The sequence below is a fragment of the Ptychodera flava genome, chromosome 14 (genome assembly GCF_041260155.1).
Source record: "Ptychodera flava strain L36383 chromosome 14, AS_Pfla_20210202, whole genome shotgun sequence".
Taxonomy (NCBI): domain Eukaryota; kingdom Metazoa; phylum Hemichordata; class Enteropneusta; family Ptychoderidae; genus Ptychodera; species Ptychodera flava.
In genome coordinates, this window is record NC_091941.1 from 34,959,283 (window position 1) to 34,987,141 (window position 27,859).

General features: G+C 38.8%; 1 protein-coding gene across 1 annotated transcript; it reads left to right on the forward strand.

Annotated features, from left to right (window-relative positions):
- On the forward strand, positions 1 to 27,859 carry LOC139150275 (uncharacterized). The gene is made up of 5 exons (XM_070722533.1): positions 1 to 213; positions 7,697 to 7,734; positions 20,138 to 20,407; positions 20,675 to 20,944; positions 26,776 to 27,859. The coding sequence occupies exons 1-5, from the start codon at positions 137 to 139 to the stop codon at positions 27,042 to 27,044; spliced, it is 924 nt and encodes a 307-aa protein (XP_070578634.1). The 5' UTR covers positions 1 to 136; the 3' UTR covers positions 27,045 to 27,859.

Genomic DNA, 27,859 nt, shown 5'->3' on the forward strand with positions numbered 1-27,859 from the left:
AAACTTTCGGCAACAACAGCCAAGCAGAGCCAAGATGGCGGCGCCCACGCAACGTACAATCCTCCCGTCCAAACGACGCTTCGAGGGGTGAACACGGTTCTACCTGCCTCGAACTTTACTAGTAGCAACCTCCTTCATGGCCGCAGCATACCCTCTGAAAGCTGCCCATCGTCGAACGGGTTTCTCCTGCCATTCGCTGGGATCTTCTTGCAGGCAAGGACGTCACTCTGAGATCTCTTAGGAAAGATCAAAATTTGCCACAAGTTTGCATTCCTTATTTGTTACAAACTTAATACAATTCTGACACCCAAACAAGCACAAATCTTGCTAGTCAGTTATATACACTTTGATTCAAACATAGGCTAAGTTTGCAGCAAGTATGTGTGGAAAGTGTGATGAACATTGCACCAGTGTTTGTACAGAGAATGTAGAGGTCATTTGGTTTTTGTTTGTATTGAGTGTGCATCAAGCTTGTAGATGCGGGGGGGGGGGGGAATTCAATATCTGGGGCATGGTATCTGTTGCCTTAGCAACAGCAGACATACTGTTGCCCTGGTAACATTTCAGGGGATTTAGATGATTGTAATTCCTGACAGCGTCTTTTTCAAAGTAATGCTCACACAACATGTGGTACATGACATCATCGTGCTGCTACTCCCCATTGTATTGTATACAAATGATTCTTTCTAAACTGGCTTATAAATGTACACTCTTTAGATATGTTTACCTTGTGAGCAGCAGATTCTAAAATTCACCTTAGAGTCATGTATCCAGATGCTAGGTTGAACATCTATGAAAAAGTTGAGAGGATATTACTACATCCAACACGCACTCACCCTACGACACATTCAACTATACTACACTGTAAAAAGAAAAAACTTCTCACACAATAAATTTTGTTAACTAAAAAACACAATATATTACTGTAGAATAAAACAGTATCTCTACTATAATAAACATACAATCTTTGTACTTTATACATAAAATGAGCTGTAAAATATATTCTTTTTGGCATATATGTACAGTACACTATAATTCAAAACATTCCCTGACAATGGAATTTAGATTGAAAAATGGTAAATTCTGTCTCTTTAAAGAAGATCATACAGATCACAATTTTTTTAAATGTGTACCAAATAGAAACTGAATGGTGAAAAAATATTAAAGTCTCATAGATAGTTAACTATGAAAAACTTATTCAAAAAATTTTGTAATTTTTGTGACATATACTTTTGTTGACGAATAAAATTCACTTTAAACATTTCAAAATACCTTTGCGATGGAATATACCAGTACGTGGAAAACATGAAAGTTTTAACTTAATGTTGTATTATTACATATTCAAATCAAAACACAAAAATCATGGAAAAACAATGTCCATAGCTACAAATAAAAATAAAAACTTCCATGGAGTATGTGATGACCTTGACTTAACAGCGATATTTGAACAGACACTTAGTGCTCAGTCCAACTTCAAAAAGCAAACAACTAAACACAACCAAATTCCACATCACTTGGATGATAGATTAGTTCCGCCGAGTCCAAAATATTGCTTCCACCGTAAGATACCGACAACTGTGACGAAAATAACTCTGCCATATTGTCCAATGCACAGCATGCAGTGGAGTTTCTATCATAAGAACCAATGCAATGATCGATAGGGACAGTCTCACTTCTTGTCATCATGATGTTCTCAATGAACAGTGGTTGGTTTGAAATAGTCCTCTGTGGCATGGAAAGTGTCAAAGCAGCAACTCTAGCTTGAAACCACCTCACTGAAAACCCGCGGAATTGTCCAAGGCCATTTGAGTGTATAACGGACATCCATGATCCACTGAATGTGTTTAACTTACATGAACTCTCGGTGTCGAACGCAGGCAATGTCCTTCAAACAACTATTGTACTCCCAAATCTCTTCTTTGTTCCCTTAATCGTCCGATGACAGAAATAATCTACAATTTCTCCCCAAAACGGCGGGTAAAAACGTTGTAAATTTGACAGCTGAAGCAATGCATGACTTGCTATGGTGCAGTGGAGTTCAAATGCTGGTGTTGGCAAAATTAGCCAATCAAGTGTCTCTCTTCACGACATGTGATCTTGTAAGGTCGAAGTTCGAATACATAATAGTCTGTGTGACCTGTGACCTCGATGCTCTCATTTATCTGAAACGTCAGTTTCTCGAGAAATGGGAGAGTATATTACTTTTTGACCACATTTTATGCACTTGAAATCAATCATTTGAAGACATTTGGTGTCAAATGGGATCCATGGTCTTTGGACATGTGTAATAATGCAAGTAACGATCATGATTTATAGCCGTGGCAATGACTTTTCCCTGCTCTGAGCGTACTGGTATGACAGTGTGAATGTGTTTTGGCGGACACATGACAGGTACTTTCAGTAGTTACGACTAGTGAACGGAACAAAAAAGTCTTTAAATGGAATTCGAGTACCATTTTTGGATCCTAATCATTTAAAATATGTCCAAGGAAATTGTTTGAAAAAATGGCAGCTGAACTACGTTTTAGTTGACTTTTGATGTTTTTCATTCATGATGTTGCAATGGTTTGATATGGAGGTAGCTACCTCCATGGTTTGATAAATTTGTGCATTCCACGCGTAACCTAATTCATATGTGTTTAACAACCGAGAGTATTTAAATTTTTTTTTGAATAAAAAAGAATTAATTTGTCATTTTGTACAATGAACACAGGGTAGTTCGATCATTGTTTCAATTCTGTGACAAAACAGTGCCACGTGGGACAGCTAAAAAAATCTGAAGTTCGTACCAAACTTGATTTGTATTTCACATATATCTACAAGCTTGGTACAAATGTCACAACTACCATGGTGAAAATCCCATAGTGTGTACCAAACTAGTACAAGCTTGGTGCATATTTCACATGTTCAATTAAAGTGTGTATCAAATTTGTAACATATATGTACTAATATGTAGCAAGTTTCGTACGGGATCTTGCCTGCTTACTTACACCCGGCTACGATTATATTATCATCCACAACAAAACTCTGTCGCAAAACCCCTCCAAGACAGCAGGGTAAATAGACCTCTCAATATTTCCGAATTTATTCAAGCTATCTCCATTTATAAAACGTCGTATGTGTGTCATTCCCTAATCGTCGAGTAGAACTGGATGCATACATTATGGACATTGTCTACATGTCAAAACGCTTCAGCAGTTTCGCCCTCTATGAAAACCATCGCAATTTTCTGCCAAGGCAGCTGCACTCTTGCTAAATCATAGCATCAAAGTGAACTTGTCGGTTCGCGATACGCTCATATACACTTCATCATTCTCCGATCTCACTTCATCATCCTCTGATCTCAAAGCCAACATATGCAACATATGCAATAGCATAACCCACACTACTGAAGTCTGCCCTCATCACGAGAGTAAGAAACCTAACAGCAACTTCTTAGATTTCGATCACCTTCATCGATCGTCGACAGAAGCGGGGAAAACGCGTAATCTACCAGGGTAAAGAAATGTGCAACAGCGTTAATTCCCAGACGGGCTGCAATTTGCAAAAGAAAAGACTGCAGCTTTTCCCATTGGTGTCTAACGTGACACTCATCCGAAACCGAAACCAACCGAAAGACCAAGCTAACAGAGCCTGACTGCAAGATACCCCATCAACGCCAAGTTATATTGACGCTCTAGCTCCATCAACACCTTCTTGTTGCTGGACTTTCAAACCATCCCGACAAGGATTTGTTGAATACCTGCTCACAGGCCTCTCTGAAGGATTTAACACCTGCATACGTCATCAACCTTCTTCACTGCTCATCTGTCGTAACCGTATTTTGGCCCAACAGGATCCTGATTTCATGTCACAACAATTGATTCCAAACTACAAAAGGCTGTCAACTATTGCTGCAGCCCATTAGGTATTGCAGAGAAGAAATACTCAGCAAAAAGCGTCTAATCGTCGACTTACCATGTCCTGTGCTGGGCAAGGAGCCGAACTGTCAAACCATCCTGACAAGAAATTTGTCGATACTGGATCACAGGCCTCTCTGAAGGATTAACAGCGGCATACATCATTAACTTTCTTCACCATTCTGTGGACGTAACTTAGGTTGCCAGCAAATGGTGGACCAATTGGATGCCACCATACGAATTTCCCTCGCTGCCAAACTCCAGGTGTTGTGGTTTCAGTGGAGTATAGAGATGATCTACAGCAAGAGATCGAGAACAGCCAATTGTTCTCTGTCCCCTATGTGCTGTCGTTTCACACCTTGGTGACATGTTTTTTGTCTATTAGGGTGTCATTCGAAACCATCATTTTCCTCATGCTTACATGTCAACAGTCCACATCGTTGCACTCAAAATATCTTGAAATGGGAGTTTAAAACTGCCAGCATCTGTGTAGTGGCTATCCATTCTTTGATGCCTTAGTTTACTGCTCATGTTACCTGGCTTCGCTGATGATACGGCCACCTTGCAAACAGTGTCCTTCCGAGCATTTGTTTTTCACACACCTTAGACGTGACCCGGTGTATTTGCACCCTCACAGGGCACATACATTAATAAATCTTATTTTGTTTCTGTTGTTGTTTCATTTACAGATGTGCCATGTCATGAAGCCCTACAGCCCATTGCAGCTGAGCTTTTACGTCTACATACAACAGGCAACATTACTCCTTTCAGCTAGAACTACACATGCACCGTTCAGCAAGCCCTACAACTCACTGCAGCTCCTTTCACATCTACACCATATACCTTAGCATGACACGCTTTCGCCAAGCAGCTTCCTCGGCTGCACTGGGCACCCGGACAATTGAGTCTTATGTAACCGGATTACGATCCTGGTTACAATTCTCTGCAGTGTACAGCACACGTAAAGACACCTCATTATCCGCCCATCTCTGAAGACCTGCTATTCTATTTCGTCATCCACTGTGCACTTACTTTCACCTAAAGTACTCCACCATCAAGGTTTATCTGGCTGTCACCCGTCATCACTACATAATGGCTGGTCTGCCAAATCCACTCGCCTCAACTAACAACCAGCCCCATCTTCATCTCCAGTGCACCTTACAGGGAATTTTATGGCTGTAGCACCATTGTCACACCCACCGCTACCCGTTACATTTGATCTTCTGCGCCAACCGTACCTGCTGCTCCGCTCGACAGTGTATGGACCATATGTAGACCTCGTCCAAGAATCTGCGTTATGGGGAATTCAACGGCTGCAAGGACCATCGTCATGCTCTTGGCTACCCATTACATTTGATCTTCTGCGACAACTGTGCCTGCGTCTCCGCTCGACCATGTATTGACCATATCTAGACCTCCTGCTGGAATCTGCGTTCCTTTTAGCCTTATTTGGTTTCCTCCACTGTAGCGAATTCACTTGCTCTGGATGGTCCTTTAATCCCGCTTATAACCTGTGTGTTCTTGACCTCCAAGTTCTAACCTACACTCACGGCCATCCAGATGCCCTTTCTTTGAACATTAAGGCATCCAAAATGGATCAAACCCATCGTCGCTTCAAGCTCCGTCTATTCGCCACCAAGTCTACACTGTGCCAAGTCACAACAATCTACCGTTTCCTTGAATTCCGCCTCAAAACGTGTTCTTTGCCTCAGGAACCCCTCTTTGTCCTCCAGAAAGACTACCACTAAGCCGCATGACATTTACCGCTCTGCTCCCTTCTTTGCTTTTGTGACTCAGGTTTCAGCCTCATTTGCATGCAAGGCACTCGTTTTGCATTAGGGCAGCCACCATGGCTGCACATGTCCACCTTCCAGACCACCCAAGCAAAACTCTGGGCAGGTGGTCCAGTGACTGCTACCATACTTATATTCGTACACCAGAAAGCCTGCTTCATCACGCATCTTAAGCTATGACTATGCTATAAAGCTATTTTGTAGAGACATTAGCCACTTGATAGCCACTTTCTTTTTGCTCTTGCACCTTACACGCACCTTTCCGACCTGTTGGGACTGCGCGGGACCTGCAACCAACATACCATGCAGGGCCACCTGCCACCCACACACCATTCCGAAGCATTCCATGCTGGGGCCACAGGGGCACCTGTCCCCCCAGATCATAACTTCCCCCCGAGCCTTCCTGCTGACTCCTCGGGCCATGAGTCCCATTCTTTCATCTTCAGCGGAGCGAGTCAACTCTGTCTGTTGAGCATCACCCCCATTGCACAAGCACCAGCCGCCATTGCACCCCTCATGCTGGGGCCATACAGGGGCACCTGTCCCCCCAGATCATAACTCCCCCCGAGCCATGCTGCCCACCCCTCGGGCCGTGAGTCCCATTCTTTCATCTCCAGCGGAGCGAGTCAACTCCGTCTGTTGAGCGTCACCCCCATTGCACAAGCACCAAACAGCATTGCACCCTCATGCTAGGGCCGCACAGGGGCACCTGTCCCCCAGATCATAACTCCCCCCTGAGCCATGCTGCAGCCCCTCATGCCGTGACCTATAACTCCCCCCCCCCCCAAAGCCGTGCTGCTGCCCCTCGGGCCGTGAATCCCAACCTTTCATCTCGAACCAAGCGAGTCATTTTGTTTGTTTTTTAGCGTCACCAATCCATACTTTCATACACATATACACACATACATACACTTTCATATGGGTCTCTCCGTCCAGTCTGTCTGACTGTCCTCCGCTTGGGCCGCCAATTGCATGTATCCCCACTCAAGAAGGTGGTCTTCACCAGCCCAGCAGAACCACTTTCATTTTCGGCTTTCCAAAGGTCTGCAAACCCAACTTTGCAACTCAAACCTTTGCCTCGGAAGTAGACTGGTGGAGACCCTTCATCCAATCTTTGAGTCTTTTCGTGCCTAGTTGCAACATAGTATTTTGCCTAGTTTTTACTCTCTTAGTGTTTCTTGACATTGTGCTTTTCTTTAGTTAGGTTATCACTGCTTTCTATTTGTTGACTGTGCATATTAAAATTCCTTGAACGCCATATCCTACATAGCGGTGTGTGCTTACAAAATAAGGAATTGTGTGTTAACACCAATCTAGTTTGTAAGTCCACAGAGCTAGGCCGCCCGCAGAACAAACCTGTCCCGAAGTCACTTTGCATTGCTGACGTAGACATCTTAGTACCCGTTATCTAGCTACCCATCTTTCTTGCACACGGCACTTGACCCCAGCGTTGTTTCAAACTCCTGGTCCAGGTTCATTCATTCTAGGCCATCAGACTGCCTGCCATGCTATCCCTCCACCAACCCCATATCTCCTCCTTGGCTCCACTAGTCTTCTTCCCATTGTGGGCCGTCCATTGCATGTACCCCCACTCAGAAGGTGGTCTCCACCAGCCCGGTGGAACCACTGTCACTTTCGGCTTTCCAAAGGTCTGCAAACCCAACTTTACAACTCAAACCTTTGCCCAAGAAACAGACTGGTGGAGACCCCTCATCCAATCTTTGAGTTGTTTCGTGCTCAGTTGTGACATGGTATTTTGCCTAGTTTTCACTCTCTTAGTTTTTGTGGACATTGTGCTTTTCTGTAGTTAGGTTATCACTGCTTTGTATTTGTCGACTGTGCATATTAAAATTCCTTGAACGCCGTATCCTGCGTAGCGGTGTGTGCTTACAAATAAGTAATAAAAATCGATGTCAGCAAATAAGCTAGGTCTGACACCTATTTTCTTTAAACGAGTGGCGCTACTTCTTACCTATGTCCTTCACTATCTTCATTACCCAACAGATCTGATTGCAGCCAGGAACACGGGGACAATGAACCAGGTAAGCTTTTTATTTTTAAATTGAGATTATGATAAGCGATTTTGCAACCACCCTGATACTTAAGGCTAGACTCCCTGTCTGTCATCAGCAGTTAGCTACAATGCTCTTCATTGTACACTCAGGCACGTTTGTCAAGTTTCTTAGGGGTTAATTGTAAGAAAAAAGCTGAATCCACAAAGGATTATACTTGATTATATCTTAGATTCTGCCAGAATACTTCCACAGGAACCCATTATGTGTTTTAGTGCTGGATTCCAAGTGCTGGGTGATGATGATGAATGCTAACATGGATTCTACAGTATATTGTAAGAATCTGTCGATAGGGATTCTGCTGTAGCTATGTGTATACGGAACATTTCACATCGCGTTCGGATCTGAATTTATTGAACGAGGTGTGTACTCCATTCTGTGACACCTCATGCCATACTTTTATAATCAGTCAGATTATGCCAACATACCGGACACAATCCAGCAAGACTTGTTTTGACAAAAAAAAACCCCAAAAAACATAATTCATCTTCACAATGGCATTTTGTGTCACATTTAGAAGTTTTTTGGCTGTGATGACAATGCAACACCCTATTTATTTGCGAGCACTCCACCTATCATTCCATAAGCTTTCTACCTTTGGCAGGCTCCTGAACTTCAGAGCTCGGACAACTGAGCGTAATGAATACTCTGCATAAAAATTTGCATCACTTCGATATGCAGAGAACGCATCCTAATCAATGACAACATCGAAATTCTATGATACCATTCGTCTCTATTATTTTCTTTACCTCTATGAAGATTCACGATCTTTTCTTTTGGAATGTAAATTAGCGATCAGAAACCTTATTCGGAATTAGTGGAAGGGCAACAGCAGAAAGCTAACCATGTTACTCCATAGACAGTAGTTTCTCTACTGTATATGGTTACACTTACAAAACTTATGATGATGTAAGGGGAGAATAACACCAGAAGGCAATAGCTTCTGCTGTATAAGGTAGGTAAAAGCATACGAAGGGTAATTCTGACACTTGAAGATAAGTTTTTCATAACTGGTTTAGAATAAAAGTCAAGTTCTGTACCATAATAGTGTCGAACCCAAAATGTTAGCCCTTGACTTAGTCCTTTTCCATTGTCTTACACAAACACAGTTACTGAACAATCACCCATTGTGTGGTGTGAAAATATTCCGTCGAGTTTTCTTAATTCAATCACTAATTTGTAGACTCAGCGCTGACAGAAAATGGCCTATCCCCTGCGCTGATTTTAAAAATCTTTAGTTCCCCGAATGTTTGCTCCCCCGGCCTGCATTTCCTTAAGTACGTCAACTGTCACTTAACGGGACAAAGTTGCTCATTTTTGAGTTTTTTCATGCATTTTGTTTGATGCGAAAAGTAGCTTGTGTTGTTTGATTTTTCGAAACATGCAGAAATACTGGTCAACTGTGAACAACCTCAACTATGCTTGCAGGCAGACAAGATTGAACATTGAGTTAAACATTTTACGGTTCGTTTTTTAAAAACATCAAGTGCCCTGAAAAAAAATCACCATGCATAGCCGAATATACACCAATATATAAAGGTTGGACCTCATGCAAATTTTTCTAATGAAATCTGAATTAGCGGTGCCTTTTATATAGATAAGAATAGCCGCTTTCCCTTACATCGTGGCAATGTTTATTTGTCTTTGGAAAGCAAGTAGGAAGAGGGAGACATTTAATTTAGAGATCACAAACGAAATCATGTTTTCAGTCAATAAAAGGGTAATTTTTACTCTTTCACAGGCATCTACTTATACGCAGAGTGACTTAATAAGATATTCCATGTTTTCATGATCACAAAAGGATCAAAAAAGGGGACTTCTTTCCTTTAAGGGATGTACAGTTTAATTTTTAGGGACCGTGGTGATAAAGTTTGGCTTCCTACATACTGTCATGTAGCATGGTTGTGATGTAGCTATCGTCGGATACGTACACTCTGTGGTGTGGGAACGTCGGGCAGTAGACGTATAAGACACGGCAACGGTACACAGGAATACTCTAAGTTGTAGTACTTTATTCAGCTGAGTAACACTAGTTACACGGTAAACTTCTATGACCTACACTAGTCGTCTGGGTCACGGTTGAATGTCGTCTCGGGGCGTCGTCGGTAAAGTGTGTCTAACAAGTCAAAATGCACAGTTTATATTGACTTTCAAAAACTGCAAAGTCATGGTCTATAATTAACTAAAAACAATCAGGTCTCAGGATCTGCAAAGTCATGCGTCTATAATTAACTAAGAACAATTGGCAAAGTCAAATCGTTCTTGGTTAAGTACAATGTCAAACAGGGGTAAAGGTCGTCCAGGCATTGATGATAACTTCAGGAGTTGAAACAATAAAAGGTCACGAAAACGAACACGGGAGATAACGTGCAGGGTTACTGTCGGTCATTACAGTCAAATTCAAAGGTTAAAGTCTAAGCATTTGTATGGCTACGTCAATCTCCCAACCAAAATCAAATAAAATCAAATCATATATCATAATAAAAGTTCTTATGGAAAATGATGCAAAGTTCCAAGTTCACTAGTCTAGAGTTCGTTATGTCCGAGATTCATAATCAGTAATCAGTCCTTTGTCCAGTATATTATGAGGCGGTTCCCACGTGTCATCTTTAGGGCGGTAACCTTTCCATCTGAGACGATAGCGGGTTTCATGACGACCGTCCGAATTAGTTACAGTTCAGTGATCGACAATTCTCAAGGCCTGATACACATCATCAGTTTCGTTGTCATCGCCACATACTTCCGGTGGTATCAAGTATGGGATTCTCATTAACATTATTGCGGTCACTAATGTCAATAGTGTCTGTTACAGTGTCATTATTTTCCGTAGGGTCTAGTACAGAATCAGTATCGGTATTTCCATTGTCAGTGTCCGGCAAATTCATGTGGTCTATTGTTAGGGTCCGTATACGGTTTCATTCGATTCACATGCACAACTTGTTGCTTGCGTCGCGGATCACACGTGGGGAGGCGATAGTTCACAGGTGTTACTTTTTCCACAACACGATAGGGACCATGCCATGGGTGAAGCAACTTCGGTGATAATCCTTGTTTCCTAACAGGGGTATACAACCATATTTTATCTCCAATGTCATAGTTTATGTCCCTAGCGCGCTTGTCATACTGCATCTTCTGCTTTTGCTGCGCTAACTGAATATTATCGTGGACAAGTGGCTGAATTTCACACAATCTTTGAACCACTGTCTCACCATAGTCCTTAGGGTCAGTGAAGGTCATTGTCGGCTTAGTGAGGGTAACATCAATTGGTAATCTCGGTTCTCTTCCGTACAATGTATAGAACGGCGACTCCTTAGTCGATTCCTGCTTACATGTCCGGTACGAAAACAATGCCATTGGCAAATATAGATCCTAGTCAGTCTGATTATGATTGACGTACATACTTAATATTGTCATTATTGTCCCGTTAAACTTTTCAACCAATCCGTCTGGCATATAGGTGATAACTGGTTGTATTTAATTTTCTCGTACTCATAATTCACAAGTCTTTTGCACTAATGTCGGCAGGAAGTTTCTACCACGATCAGACAACAATGTCCAAGGCGCAGAATGTCGGGCAATAATCTCATTAACTAACAGTCGAGCAACAACATCCGCAGTTGTCTTTCAACAGCAAACGCTTCAGGCCAACGTGTAAGATAATCCGAAAACACAATAATAAAGCGATTACCTCGTTCAGTAGTTGGAAGTGGTCCTAATACGTCAACAGCAACACGATCAAAGGGGCCATCAACAGGTATAGGCTGTAACGGTGCAACTGGTAAATTCTTTGGAGTCTTTTTCGTTGAGCAGTCAACACACAATTTACACCAGTGTTCAATATCTTTAAACATTCCAAACCAATAGAATCGTTCTTGTATCTTACTGTACATCTTGTGGAACCCTAGATGACCTGAGGTGACCTCGTCATAGCATGACGTCATCACTTCCTCCTGCAGGGCGCGAGGAATGACAAGCTGTTTACGCACGTCTCTTCGCCGTCTCCCTGGGGCGGGCATCCACAGATGATACAGTACACCATCGTCGATAACATACTGGTCAGCATATAAAACAACTTTCCTAGCTGTCTTCGTATCAGTGGGAAGTTCATCATCGATCAAGTACGATATAAGCGGTTGCAAAGTCAAATCACGTCGTTGGAATTCTCTAACTCGGTCTAATTGAAGTCCAGGGCTGTCTGTCGCTGCAATGATGAAGTCACATGCACTTTTGTCTTCATCATCGTCTTGCAGTCGTCTGGAAAGCCCATCTGCATTTCCATGTTTTGTCCCTGGGCGGTGTTGAATTTCAAAGTCATATTCTTGCAAAGTCAATGACCAGTGGGCGAGTCCTCCTGTAGGCTCCTTCATAGTCATTAACCGTTTCAGTGGGTTGTGGTCTGTTATAAAAGAGAAGCGTCTACCATATAGGTATGGTCGGAAATGCCTAATCGACCAAATTATGGCTAGAGCTTCTTTCTCAATCGTCGAATATTTTTTCTCATGTGTTGTCAAAGTTCGGCTAGCATAAGAAATAACAACTTCTTTCTTATCACGTACCTGTACTAAGCAAGATCCAATGCCAGTGTCACACGCATCTGTATGCAGAACAAATAGGCGAGCGGCGAATCCACAAAAAGGGTCTTATTTTAGGAGTTTAATGTACCCACCTTACATACGGCAACATCATACGTCATTTGAAAGCTTATTATCTCTACTTTAAGAATATTGACGATGTGGAGCTGCCAAGTAGGGCCATAACCCCCTAATTTGCATAATTCACACGGGTACCAAATTTGCATAAGTGCGATATAAAATTAGAAAATTCACTTTTAACTACTGTAAACATACTTTTAAACTATCGAGTGATATATCAAATTAAAGGTATTTCCATGTTGAATACAACTTTGATATCCACAGACATATTGAAATTGATTTCACTGAAATATTTTCATATTTATATTGAACATAATATTTTCCTCTCTTGAATAACAATATTTTAAAAATGTTAAAAAATACAGCTACAACATACAGCTACATCATACATCATTTGAAAGCTTATTATCTCTACTACAAGAAAATTGACAATGTTGAACTGTCAAGTACGGCCCTAGCCCGTAATTTGCATAATTTACAAGGGTATCCAATTTGCATAAATGCAATATAAATTTAGAAATTCATTGTTAACTACTCTAAACATACTTTTAAACCAGCGAGTGATATATCACATGAAAGGTCTTTGCATGTAGGATACAAAATGGATATCGAAAGAGATATTTAAATTGATTTCACTGAAATATTTTCATATTCATATTGGAAAAATATTTTCCCCTTTTCAATAACAATATTATAAATATTTCATCACATACAGCCACATCATACAGACACATCATACCGGTACGTCATTTTAAAGCTTATTATCTCTAATTCAAGAAAATAGACAATGTTGAACTATCAAGTAAGACCGTATCCCTAAATTTGCATGATTTACACAGTAAGCAATTTGCATAAATGCAATATAAAATTAGAAAATTCATTAACTATTCTAAACATACTTCTAAGCTATCGAGTGATATATGAAATGAAAAGTATTTGCATGTAAAAAAAATTGACATTCAAAGAGATATACAAAGTGGTTTTACAAAAATATTTTCATATTTGTAGTGAAAAAAGTTATATTTCCCCTTTTGAATAACGGTATTTTAAAAATTTTAACAGCAGTATCAATGCAACCACATGCATTATGATGTGCAAAAAGTGCATAGAACACGGAGAACAAACAGCTGAAATGAGGTCTGGAAATGAATATTTTGTTTGTTTAATGTATGTTTCAAAACATATGAATAGCTCTTCTTGTCTGCATTATTATCCGATACCGATGTCCAGTTTTTATAGGTCAGAGAGTGTTTCTCCAAACATGCCCTATGTATGGAGTATAATATACTCATTCACAGCATATGAATACCTTTTAATGTTATATAGTTGTTGAAAAGTAACTATGTTGCCGAAACAATGTGTGAGAGTAAGCTGTAGTCAAAGTTATGGCATAATTCATGATCCAAGTCATTCATGGCGATACAGTGTCATGCATTTCCATTACATCCAGTAATTCTACAAATTCATCCTCTTCTTAAACAGTTTTGTCATGAGTCAAAGGGTTGCCACAGTTATAGCTGCCTTGTGCTTGGAAGATTAATTTGGCAGCAGACACAACTGGTGACAGGTAATAAGAGAAAGCAAACTCCACACATCGTTCATATTTTAAGGTTGTTTGAATTTTGTGTGTGTTATGTTTGGCTGTTTTGTGTAAAGTGTTGATTTGCCATGGCGAGACGTACCCCAAATCTACGTATCCTGCCCTGACGCCGCACTGGAGTTGAAAGACTACTGTGACACTGCGATCCTTTGATGCTACCTTTCGAGAATAGAGTTGTCTTCATCAGTCACTTAAAATTCATTTTCGTTGGTGAAACATGTGCACTGCTGGAGCACGTTGTTTCGCTGAAGTTAAGTTTGTTCAAGTAAGGAAGCTAGAATGTCTACCGTTTCGGTCTGGTTGTGTTTGTGGATGCTCATGTGATTCGGAGATCGAGCTGTTGTAGGTGTTGTTTGGCATAGTTGTAACGCTTATATTTCTATTTCATATGTATGTGATTAGGCTGCGTTCACAAATAATGGTGATGAGGGGCGGAGGAATTCGGGCTGGAATCGAAAATTTTAGGGATAGTAGAGGAGCACTTGAAAGTTTCGATCTGCCTATAGGGGACCTGAAAATATTTTGGTTCCCTTTTACTTTTTGCGATTCCAAGGTTTCGAAGGCAATTCAATGAAAATCGAATAACAATTAAATGTCATCCCATTGTTCTAAAGTTAGTAATAATCAAACAAGATCTAGAATTACTTTTACTTTTTATTTTTACTTCATTACTTTTCTTTCGAAAAAATCTTGTATTTTGTATCGTATTGTTGTGGCACATTGTTCTAATGCATCGTAATGTTTTGCCTTTAACAAATCCTTGAATATTGCTGTTTGATTTCATGAACTGGAATCTGGTATCTGTTGGTTTTGTGTGTGTGTTCTTAAGTCGAGAATGTTAATTTGTTGCATCGACGACCTTCACAGATAATCAGGTCTAAAGATGTGATTGTTTGAGAAGAGCTTTCGAAAATTTCAGAGTAGGATGCATTTATTAAGCTCGAGTTGGGTTCCAATAAAAATCACACATTGTCTCTAAATCACAGTCAGAGCGATATTTGTTTTGTGTGTTGCTGAATTATTCTTATTTTGTGTATATTTTATTCTTATTTTGCATAATGTGGGCATTATTCGTATTTACTGCACAATTTATGAATATTAAAAATAAGTCAAGATATTCGCGATTTAAATAAAAATATTCAATAAGAATATTTTAGATACGTGTTTGGAATTCATAGCTCTATTCTACATGCCAATACCTTTCATTCGATATATCACTCGATAGTTTAAAAGCAAGTGAAGAGTACATAACAATGGGTTTTTATAATTTTATATCTGACTCATGCAAATTAGGTACCCACGTGCATTATGCAAATTAAAGAATCACGGCTCTATTTTGCAGCGGCATATCGTCAATTTTCGTGAAGCAGAGGTAATAGGCTTTCAGGTGACCTATAATGTGGCTGTATGATGTAGTTGTATGTGTTACAATTATTAAAATATCGTTATTCAAAAGGGGAAAAATATTTTTCGATATAATTATGGAAAAAATTCAATAAAATCATTTTAATATCTCTTTGGGTATCTGTTTTGTATTCTACATGCAAATGGCTTTCATTTGATATATCACTCGATAGTTTAAAGTATGCTTAGAGTAGTTAATAAAGTCCTAATTTTATATCACATTTTTGTATTTTGCGTACCCATGTGAATTATGCAAATTAGGAGATACGGCCGTACTTGACAGCTCAACATTGTCAATTTTCTTGAAGTACAGATAATCAGCTTTCAAATGACGTATGATGTTGCTGTATGATGTGTTTGTATGTATTGAATTTTTTAAAATATTGTTATTCAAAAGGGGAAAATATTTTTTCAATATAAATATGAAAATATTTCAGTGAAATCAATTTAAATATCTCTTCGGATATCAAAGTTGTATTCTACATGCAAATACCTTTCATTTGATATATCACTCGATAGTTTAAAAGTATGTTTAGAGTATTAACAATTAATTTCTGATTTTACATCGCATTTATGCAAATTGGATACACGTGTAAATTATGCAAATGAGGGGGTATGGCCCTACTTGACAGCTCAAACGTGTCCATTTTCATTAAGTAGAGATAATAAGCTTTCAAATGATGTATGATGTGGCTTTGTGATGTGGCTACATTTGTTAATTTTTTTAAAATATTGTTATTCAAAAGGGGAAAATAAATTTTTTACAATAGATATGGAAATATATTCAGTGAAATCAATTTAAATATCTCTTTGAATATCCATATTGTATTTTACATGCAAATACCTTTCATTTGATATATCACTCGATAGTTTAAATGTATGTTTACAGTAGTTAACAATGAAATTTCTAATTTTATGTTGCATTTATGCAAATTGGATACCCGTGTGAATTATGCAAATTAGGGGGTTATGGCCCTACTTGACAACTCCACATCGTCAATTTTATTGAAGTAGAGATAATAAGCTTTCAAATGACGTATGATGTGGCCGTATGTAAGGTGGGTACATTAAGTGTGAAAAATAGGTGAGTCTGCCGCTCGCCTATAAGGGTTCATCAAAATCAGGGTATCCGAGTATTGGTGTTGAAATCAGCGCTAACTTCAAGGTGCAGAAAGCGTCTTCACATTCGGTACTCCAATTAAACACATTGTCCTTCATCAACAGTTTGTTTAGCGGTGACGTCACTTTGACAAAGTTTGGCACAAATCGTTGATAATATGATGCTAATCCAAGGAAACTTCGTAGTTGACGAACATCCTTTTGGTGCGGATAGTTCTTTACTGCATCAATCTTCTTAGGATTCGGTTTAATTCCCTCTCGGGTTACAACATGTCCCAAGTACTCGAATTCAGTCTTACAGAAGTGACATTTCCTACGTTTCAGTTTCAGTCTGGCTTTTCGAAACCGATCGAAGACCTCACGCAAATGGCGGAGATGTAGCCATACAAATGCTTAGAATTTAACCTTTGAATTTGACTGTAATGACCGACAGTAACCCTGCACGTTATCTCCCGTGTTCGTTTTCGTGACCTTTTATTGTTTCAACTCCCGAAGTTATCATCAATGCCTGGACGACCTTTACCCCTGTTTGACATTGTACTTAACCAAGAGCGATTTGACTTTGCCGATTGTTCTTAGTTAATTATAGACGCATGACTTTGCAGATCCTGAGACCCGATTGTTTTTAGTTAATTATAGACCCATGACTTTGCAGTTTCTGAAAGCCAATATAAACTGTGCATTTTGACTTGTTAGACGCACTTTACCGACGACGCCCCGAGACGACGTTCAACCGTGACCCTGACGACTAGTGTAGGTCATAGAAGTTTACCGTGTAACTAGTGTTACTCAGCTGAATAAAGTACTACGACTTAGAGTATTCCTGTGTACCGTTGCCGTCTCTTATACGTCTACTGCCCGACGTTCCCACGCCACAGAGTGTACGTATCCGACGATAGCTATATCACAACCACGCTACGTGACATACGTGTAAGAGACGGCAACGGTACACAGGTATACTCTAAGTCGTAGTACTTTATACAGCTGAGTAACACTAGTTACACGGTAAACTTCTATGACCTACACTAGTCGTCAGGGTCACGGTTGAACGTCGTCTCGGGGTGTCATCGGTAAAGTGCGTCTAACAAGTAAAAATGCACAGTTTATATTGGCTTTCAGAAACTGCAAAGTCATGGGTCTATAATTAACTAAAAAACAATCGGGTCTCAGGATCTGCAAAGTCATGCGTCTATAATTAACCACAGGAGGGACTGTGAATTAACTAAGAACAATCGGCAAAGTCAAATCGCTCTTGGTTAAGTACAATGTCAAACAGGGGTAAAGGTCGTCCAGGCATTGATGATAACTTCGGGAGTTGAAACAATAAAAGGTCACGAAAACGAACACGGGAGATAACGTGCAGGGTTACTGTCGGTCATTACAGTCAAATTCAAAGGTTAAATTCTAAGCATTTGTATGGCTACGTCACAATACGATCCTTTCTGGTTTGTTTTGAAAACTTATATCATAATAAATATTGAAAGGGCATAAAATTGGTTTGTATGTCCCTTTTCGTATACCCAAGTTTAATATATACGTAGTGCTACATTAATGACGTACACAACATTTTGCCTAATGTCACTTGTTTGCAACAATTCATTTAATTTCCAGCAGTTTGTTAACGTAAGATTGATATATTTTGGATTTTGTATTACAGGCAGTTGTAAGGCTGGTGAGAAAAATGATTTTTTGTAGGATGTATGCAAATCATTCGATTTCTTGGGTGCTTTCCAACCCGTTTTGAACATTCATCACTAAATTGTGTGAAATTAATTTTATTCTTATTATCTCAAAAAAACGAACATTAATTGTCGTATGAAATTCAAGCGTTTATGGTAGTAATGGAAGTTATTTATTATGTACCTTATGATTTTAATAACCTTTTGAATGTCAGCCTTTCGTTTACTGCCATTAAAGACTGAGATTAATAATAGAAAGTGAAATTACAGTTCTTACAGCGCAAAGTCAATTTGCAGGTGCGATAGTAGTGTCGAGTTTTTACCTAACCTTCTTTCAATTATTGGCACCATAATCGAGGGCTGGTTACCCCTAATATGTACCTCTCTATGGTTTGAGTCAACTTGCTACGATACAAAACTTGCGGTTCCCTTTTTTTAAATATATAGTTGGGGGGAACAGGCATCTCTGATTGGAAATAGCGATTGGAAAACGCGTATCGGCATCATGCAACGCCATCAACCCTACAAGCTTATTACATTAAAAATATGAGAAAGCACGCAGTAAATGCACTTAATTAAGTGGTTTCAATTGTCATGAATTCCAGTAGGAAATACTCGGTCAATGAGATGAGCAATTCCACATTAGCATTGCCTGCATCATACATAAAATGGTTTTCGTTCATCTGTAGTAGTTGCTGTGCAAAGTAATTTACAGATTTGTTCTGAATTGGATGAGTGCATTACATCACCGATTGCCGAATGAAATTTAAGTACCAAGATCAACATTTGCAAAGTGCCAAAATGGACACCAAAGTATTGCTATTTTATTTCGGTTTCTAGAGGTTAAGGTTTTCTCTACATTGAAAATGTCATATTACGATATTATAAAGACAGTGACGTATATCAAATTAACAATTGTCTAACTAAACTTTAATTTACGGGTTCGGTATTGGAAGCTATACGTGTGGGGATTTAGCAGAGTGGTTTTGACTGTGATGTCTTAGCTAGGTAAGTGGTTGCCGTACATTGTGTGTTCGAATCCCATCGACAATTTACTGAATGTCACCTGATATTATTATGTGTTCAGTCAACAAAGGGACTGTGACAACTGCACAAGAAAAGTTCTGATTATATTTCTTGATTCAACGTTTACCAACGATTTAACAGAGCATTTAAGGATAGACGTCAAGACTGATAGCGTAGCTTCACTATCTGTCTACTGTCAGTCAGAAGGTGTTTATTGTTATGCGCTTGAGAATTTGTTAGAAAAGTTCATTTTTCATTATGAATAGTTTCACAACATATTATATTTCTCACGGCATGCCATTCCACGAGAGATTTGCCCATTTGCACGTAAGCAATCTACTTTGTCTTTTCAAATAGGGAAATTAGATGTTTTGGTCACTCTAGAGTTACCCATGTCTTTTTCACAATTCTCTGCCCTTGAGAGATTTTGAGTCGTCTTTCTGCGTAATAGCAAATATGTGAGTGGATAGCATGTGACACGCGTACGTCTGCAAACATCATGAAAGATTTTATCGCAGAGAATCTTTATTTGCTGTGCAGATGCGTCCAAGTACGGTAAGGCGATTGTTTCAAAATTATTTTGAATATTTGTGAGGACCATAAAAAAAATCGCTGGGGTTGACAAAACGAAAGGGGGGTGTCATCCGAGATTAAATACAAATCGCTAGGGGTAAATAAAAAAAGAGAGGGTACTGTGGTAGATAGATAGATAGAGGAAAAACGTTTTTCCCAGCGATTATTTCTGGATCCTCACAAATATTTAAACAATTTTTAAACAATCGTCGCGCCGTAGTCCAAGATCTTGCTTTTGTGTTCGTGTCAAGTGTAGTATAAGCCAAAATTTTACTTTGTCATGCTTAAGAGAATCATATGAAGTCCTTTATCTTAAATAGAATGTAGTGGCACCTGGACGTCTTTTTACGATCGCGACGATCCACTAACGATGGGAGATTGGGAAGATTTAAATAGTTTGCGATCCGAAAACCCCGGCCAAATCTGCGACAACCCGGTAGCTGTGTATGCAGAAACTGTCACTGGAATACCTGCTGAGCTTACCGGGGAAGTGTTTGAGTCATATGACACAGTCAATGGGTTTATCTGTGTCAATGCAGACCAAAATGATGAAACTTGTCGTGACTACAGGGTCAAAATTTGTTGCCGCGGTAAGCCATGTTTTGCAAACTTTCCTAATTCAGCAACATTTTTATCGTTTAGGATGTGTATGGTCGCAAGTTATGAGATATTCGAATACGGGATATCGACGACAGTGTCGTCACAATAAATACATTGTTGCTATCATGATTTGTTTAAGGATATCGAAACAAATTGTTTTTATGATATCGAAATAGTCCCTTTCATTTCACCACATTCCGTATGAGGACTATCCGTATGTCTCATCGCTTCCTTTCTCGCTTTCTCACCTGAATCAGATTGTGATGGAATGATCACCAGATTCTACGATCGCGATGATCCTACTGTAACTGGAGACTGGGAAGATATCAATTCATTAACATCTGAGAATCCTGGCGAAATTTGTGCATGTCCGTCGGCAATATACGCAGAAACACTGGAAGGGATCCCTGCTGAGTCTACTGGAGAAATATTTGAGTATTACAATCCGATCGATGGGTTTGTCTGTAAGAAGGATTCACAAGAAGATGACGAGTGTATGGACTACAGAGTTAGGTTTTGTTGTCCAGGTTAGTCACATATTACTTGATGAGATGTATATCATACATTTAAAATTATCACCATCATATACGCAACGTTCTTAAAACGCACTGCATTCAAACATTAACTACAAAATCGGCGTGCGTCCGTTAGGGAGAGTTGGGTTATTTTGAGTAGAGATGGACGAACAATACCTTGCGCCTCGGTAAAAAAAATAACCGCAACCAACCTAAAAAATTGATGAAACCTCCTTTTGAACAAATTAAAATTTCTCACGCCCAAGGCTCGTTATTGCTACTCCAAATTTTGTCATTTCCATAATTTGTTCTTCATGTTCAAAAAAGCCGCTGTAACTTTTTTATAATTTTGATTTTGTTAGTATTCTGGTTCAAAGTCGTCATCAGTTTCTCTCTGCACTTCTAACAACGTTTGGTATTTGATTTTCAGTTTGGTATGTAAGCGTTTTACATGTTTGACATTTGAATTCAAGTCCGGACCGGCATTGAATTAATTATCAACACTAACAATGCAAGCTCGCGTAACATGTCAAAGCACATAATCTAGAACTGGGTATTTTGACATTCAGTCGAAAGTAAAAAATATCTCTAGATCTGTTCTGTACAGTCATGGACTGACTCGAATTAGTCCACCGGAGTTCCTGCTTTTCCATTCTTTCCATTCCATTGTATTTTCTGAAAACAGCAGCAGTAGCTTCGAATTTCTAGCGTGTGCCATGTAATCCATTGATTAAAGTCAAATTGTATCCGAATGTAATATTGGGGTCATGAAAATGGCCAGTTACGTAGACCTGTTGCGACAGAGAAGCAAAGGAAATGCTCAGAGTCACAATATTGTAATACTGTAAAGACGTAGACAGCGGAGTGCAAACTGTCTATAGTTTAAATATGAAGGAGTCATTCCGGCTACGGTATCATATGGTACATCTCCCGATACAAAGACATAAAAACGTAATTTAAGATTCGATAGAAAGAGAGTTACAACGTATAAACCTGCTTCACTGTATAAATTTCCTATTCATCACATCCAATAGTATTAATAAGTACCAATGGAACACAAAGACATTTACGTCAAAGACATTTATGTTCCCCGATTTTCATTCCCAAGATACATTTCATGCATCTTTTCCCTGAATATTCACTACATATCAAAAATACAGCAACAGCACACATTTAACTTTTTACCGAACGCCTGGTCCTTGATTTACATTTGCCCTGCACTTGGCCTTTGACTAATGAAGTTTATGCCTGGTACTTGTCATTTTCTGTGTTATTCTTGTCATGTTCTCTGGTGGCCAACGCCATGATAAGACAAGCCTTTATAATAAACTTACTGATAAAAGATGTTAATTAGACTGAAAACACATATTTTTGCGTTCGGACACTATAGACTTCAGAGACTCAACATATAAGAAGAGTCGCTGTTTTTGCATAAAGGTTGTGTATGCCGAAATAGGGCTTTTTTTCAGGAAGGACATGACAACAATTAGTTTCCCCATTCCTCACCAACCCTATATACGGCCCCTACACGTCAGTGGAATTATATTATTTTAAAATATACACTCTTATTTTTGTAGACAATATCTTTAATAATTATGAGATATTATTTGCCCCAAATTAAACCAAATTTTGTTGGATGTAACTGTAATTATGAGGGACAAAACTATATTTTTGACGAACTAAACTTTTAATTTTGACAATACAACTTTAATTTTAGTGAGCATAACTGGTAATACGAGAACAACATTCTAATTCTGGTAGTCAAGACTCTAATTTTGGCATACAAAACTCTATTTTTTGCGGGTATAACTCTTACATACTTAGCCTAATTTTATTTTTCAAGGTAAGCACTTCTAATTCTTCAAAAATCTGCTATTCTTTTGTGAATACATTTTAAATATTTTGTAAAAAGTTATGCTTTACAAGGATTAGTGTTTAATATTTTAAGTAATCGCACCTTTTGTATTTTAAAGAAGTAAGTTTTAAATACTCAACAACATATTTCTGAAGACTGGCCCATTTAATCCGTGATGAGAACGGTTTGTTTTTTGAAGAGTCAACTTTCGATAGCTATATTAATAGCTGTGTGATTTATTCAGAACACATTCAGTTCAGAGCAGAAAAAAATTTTCACAAGCCAACTTTAGTTTTTCACATTAGTTTTCATGCGTTTTTCTTCCAGAAAGAATTGTTTTATACTCTGAAGAAAAACGTGGTTTTCGAGAAAAAAATATTGATATTAAGCTTACAGTCTTTTATTTTCAAAAAAGAAACATTTTAATTAACTAAGTGATTGTTTCATATTTTATGTGAACATTATTTTTTCCTAAGTGAAAAATTTCCTTTCAACTAGTAAAATTTAATCTAATTTCCAGCCGCACTTCTGTGAGGGTGCTCTGTCTATTGTACTGACTGATTCTTTGTGCGAGGGCGCTGTTTCATGACTCAACGTGCAAACTTTCTTTGAGATGACAAAATATATTTCGAGACAGAAAATACTTTTTTTCTTCTTGGCGGAAGTGAAGGTATCTCACATTAACGTCTAATACCTCCCTGCACTCAACACAAAATAACACACTGATCTATTCATTCACTATATCGTAGCACTGACAGCTAACAACTGTAGCCCTGCCTATATGATGCTCTGTGTTCAACGCCGGTAACACAGCATCGTACGCAGAGCCATGGCAAAGGTATATACGATATGTGAAGATGTCTTCATTTCCTTTATAGTATTCCCACCTCAAGAGGCAACTCAACATGAAGGTGCAGTGCTGTAGCTTGAGGTTTTGCCACGGTATTCAGGTGGAACGGCAAAACTCTAGTTTTTCCGTCCGACCGAAATACCCAGGCAAAACCTCGAGGTACAGTACTGCAGCCACTGAACGTTTTAACCCGTTTTGTGTGTTAGGAACAACGATGAAGTCAGGCATGGTTGTCTCGGAAACACTGGCTCAATAATACCAGCCGGTTTGGGAGGTAAATTTGTGTTGCATGGTGGGATACTTTAACTTCCACCGCCGTTAATATAATTTTTTGTACTTGTCGGAAAAAATGTTTCACTCTTCCCCAAAATGTTACTCTGTCGCGGCGCTTGAAATAGTTTGCTATGCATAATGGGTAATTGCGCCCTCACAACCAGATATTTCTCAGGGAGACTACATTCCAGCTTTTGGCCATACAAATTTTGACGTGGGCACTATCCGGTTCAGGCCCCGAGAACCGGATAGTGCCCACGTCTATGAATATTCAGCGTGAACGAGGGCGATAAAACTACAAAGAATGCTTCGGATAAGGCTGGCAGGAACGCAAACAAATTATCTCCTCTTAGTCCCAAATTCTACACTTGGCTCTTCTAAGTATTTCTCTGCACTCCCACCTGGTCAGTCCACAAGGATTGGATTTTTCGATAGTTGAGAACGGCGACACCAAACGATGTGTCCATTGTCCATTGAGTTGAAACGGATACTAGCAAACTATTAAAAGTGCATGTTATGTTGTAAAATACCAAAGTCACCATTTTTGGTCGAAAATGAAAAGAAATGCGTTGCGACACACGATAATTTCGAGTATTTAAGCCCCACAGTCCCTCAAACCACGGCCATACATGAACGCGCTCGCGTATGTCCGTACGCTCTAAGCTGACATTGAATGGTATGCATTACACTTCAGCGACGAGTGCTACGCTTGCGATCGTGTCGATCGGTACGACGGTATGGCCAATGGTCCAGTTCAAGTGACTTGAATGACTATATAAAAAAACTGTTTTGATGTTTTCTGCTCTGTTATGGACAAGGGTCCGGCATTCACAGGTGCAGAACATTTCGGCCAAGGGGACATAACACTAAAACAAAACTGACCAACTTCGCCTTTTGTAAGTTCTAGCGTTCCGGGGACAAGGATCCGTTCGCCCGTACCCGGGCCCGTACCTCGATCCCAGCTTTGTACTTAGCCGGCCGTTAACTGCTTTTATCTTTTATCTAATGTAAGCATAGTGTAGCAATGTGAGATATATATATAGTCCAATTTCGATATATTGTAGTCTAATTTTGATATGCTGACTTACTCACTATATCAAATAACAGACAAACAGAAAACTCAACTCACTGCTAGCATTGTCGGTCAACTTCAAGAATCATGTCTCAATTTTCTCCATTCTCTTCCAATAAACCCGAGACAATTTTACTATTACACTGTCACAAACTAGTCTGTTATGATGGACTGTGTATACACTAAAGTTTTCGATTTCATAAACCAGAATTCAGATCTCTCCGTTCAAGAGATGAAGTTTCTCATACTAGTAAAACTCAACGAACAAGACTCAAATTATGATGATCGTTCTTTCGAAAAACTTTTTTTCCGTTGCATGACTTGGGATTTTCCCGTTGCAATCCATATTCGTCCGGGAAAACGAGAGCTACGACTGCACAGATGAATAGACTTTCTAGTCATATTCGGTCAGCATCAAGTACTGAAGTTTTGAAATCTTGACTAAAGACCTGCTTCTTTGAGAAAACATAGTCATGCGACATGTCAGCACCAGTGAAAATTTTCTTTATGCTTTGTCTGGAAAACTTAGGTGATTTTGCTCAGCTCACGTCTGAAGTTGCACTTAAAATAGCGTTCAGGACCCCATAAACAAAATGTTACACTTGGTGGGGGTGTTTGTGATAAGTGGAACGGCGTTTCTGTCCAATCACTGGCCATGCTTGGTTTAGGCGTCAAATTTAAAATTCATTGTTATCACTGCGTACATATTGACACACACACCCACCAACTCATTAAGCTGGCAAAAGCTCTCGCAGAAATTTGTATGGGAAAAAGCTGTCATGTACATTGCACCTACAAGAACAGGAAGTTTTACTGTTTCGTTCTTTCTTTTTCCTGCTTACTCATATTTTTTAAACAATAAAGTTCAGTTTTAGCAAAATAGTTCAATCATCCTCAAATGTAGAAAACGTCTCTTTAAGGAAAAAATTTACTGGTCTTCAGAAAATAATTTCGCTCCTTAAAAAACATAAACATTTCATTCAATGTATTTCAATTTGATAATCACTCTTAGAAAATTTGTTTTTTGTTAAGAATTTATCAGTTTATTCAGGAAATAAAACTTTTATTTAAATAATATTACATAAAGGTTATATCATCCAAATAAAAACAGGTTGTGCTCACAAAAAATCTTAAAAGAGGTACTCTTGAACAATTTTTACTTTTGTTTTACAAATGAAAATACTTTCGAGAAGTAGATATTTTGTTTAAAGTTAAAGTTAAGTGTATTTTTTTTAAAGTTAAAGTTTTTTTTTTAAAGTTTTAAAACATTTTACCCTAAAAAAAGTTTCCCGTACAGAAGTAAAAGTTTCTTTGAAGAAATATAATCCCTTACAAATATTTAAGATCTTGTCAAGAAAACTTAAGTATAGTTCATTTTCAACAATGTTAAAGATATTTTAAAGAAACAATATAGCTTATATCCAAATAGAGTTCCTTGTGACGTGTAGGGGCTTCTGCAGCTATTTGATAACCCTAACCCAACACAACCAAAACCAGCTTGAGTTGAATAGCCTATTGGCCCCTGTAGCTACGTGATAAAAGCATGAATCACTTTGGAGTTTTTGCATTTCAGATGAAAGACTCTCATAACCCAACCCAAACCAGCTGGCGTTGATTAGCCCTTGTCTTCCGTAACTAATTACCTTCTTGTTTGTGATGTATTTTCGCCCGTTTAATTAAATAACCTGATATATCGTACCTTCAAGTTAAGACACTAAAACTCGACGATCTTAACATAACTGTTAAACTAACCCCGCTATCTATCCAACATCTTTGTGAAAATTCCTTCGCAGCCGATACCTGCTCTGGATGGACAAATTGGTACGATCGAGACGATCCTAGTGGCGATGGGGACTTTGAACGTCTAAGCGACCTCCGCAATGACCATCCGTCTCAGATTTGCAGCAATCCGACTGGTATGCAGGTACGAGACAAGAACAGTCAAGAAATCATCTCCCCTGATGACGGTAACTTCCTACACTTTGACACCACTGTCGGTTTCGTCTGCCGAAACGCAGACGAAAACTGCATGGATTACGAGGTCAGGTTTTGTTGTACCTAGGGAAATGTTTTGACTTTTACATTCTTTCATAAACAGAAAATAACGCTTATAGTTTACCTACATACCTTTGCCTGCAGCAATAGGAACTGCGAGGATCACGGGGTCCTATTTTAGTTGTCCTTGGGGAGGTATTCTAACTTTGATGTAATTTCATCTTAAACAACAACAAATAATAATGATAGTTTACACGATTTGTTGCCCCTTGGAGGTATTCTAACTTGAATATATTTTTGTTAAACACCAAATAATAATGATAGTTTACCAACATAGGCGGAATAATTGCATGCGTGCTGACTGTTTTTTTATTCTTTCATTTGATTTTTATAAACTTTCAGAGATGATGTAAACAATATGATTAGCGTCAACCTTTTGTATTTTATACACCAGTACTGTCATTGTATACTCAAATAATTCGTCGTGAAATAATGAAATGGCACGTTCAATATTCTATGCAGAATGGCCATTTACCAGTATTCTAAAAAAGCTGATAAGTCATTTTCTTTCCCTGAGATTTGATCTGTTTGTTTACTTTTTTATTATCTTCACTTTTTTATTATCTTGGTATCTGTCTTATTGATTGGCTGTATCAGACCGTGCAAATTTGGTGTTTTAGTCTTTATTTGCGACAAATCGTAGACACGAATCCCTGAATAATTTTGTAACGTAGCTTTGTATGTGGATTGTTTACATTATCTTACATACTTGTCTGTTTACTTATTATCTTATGTACTAGGGACAGATACATGTAATGTCTTTACCTGTGTACAGTTTAGCCGGTGGCCAGTAGTACTGAATAAACGAACTATCGATCATTA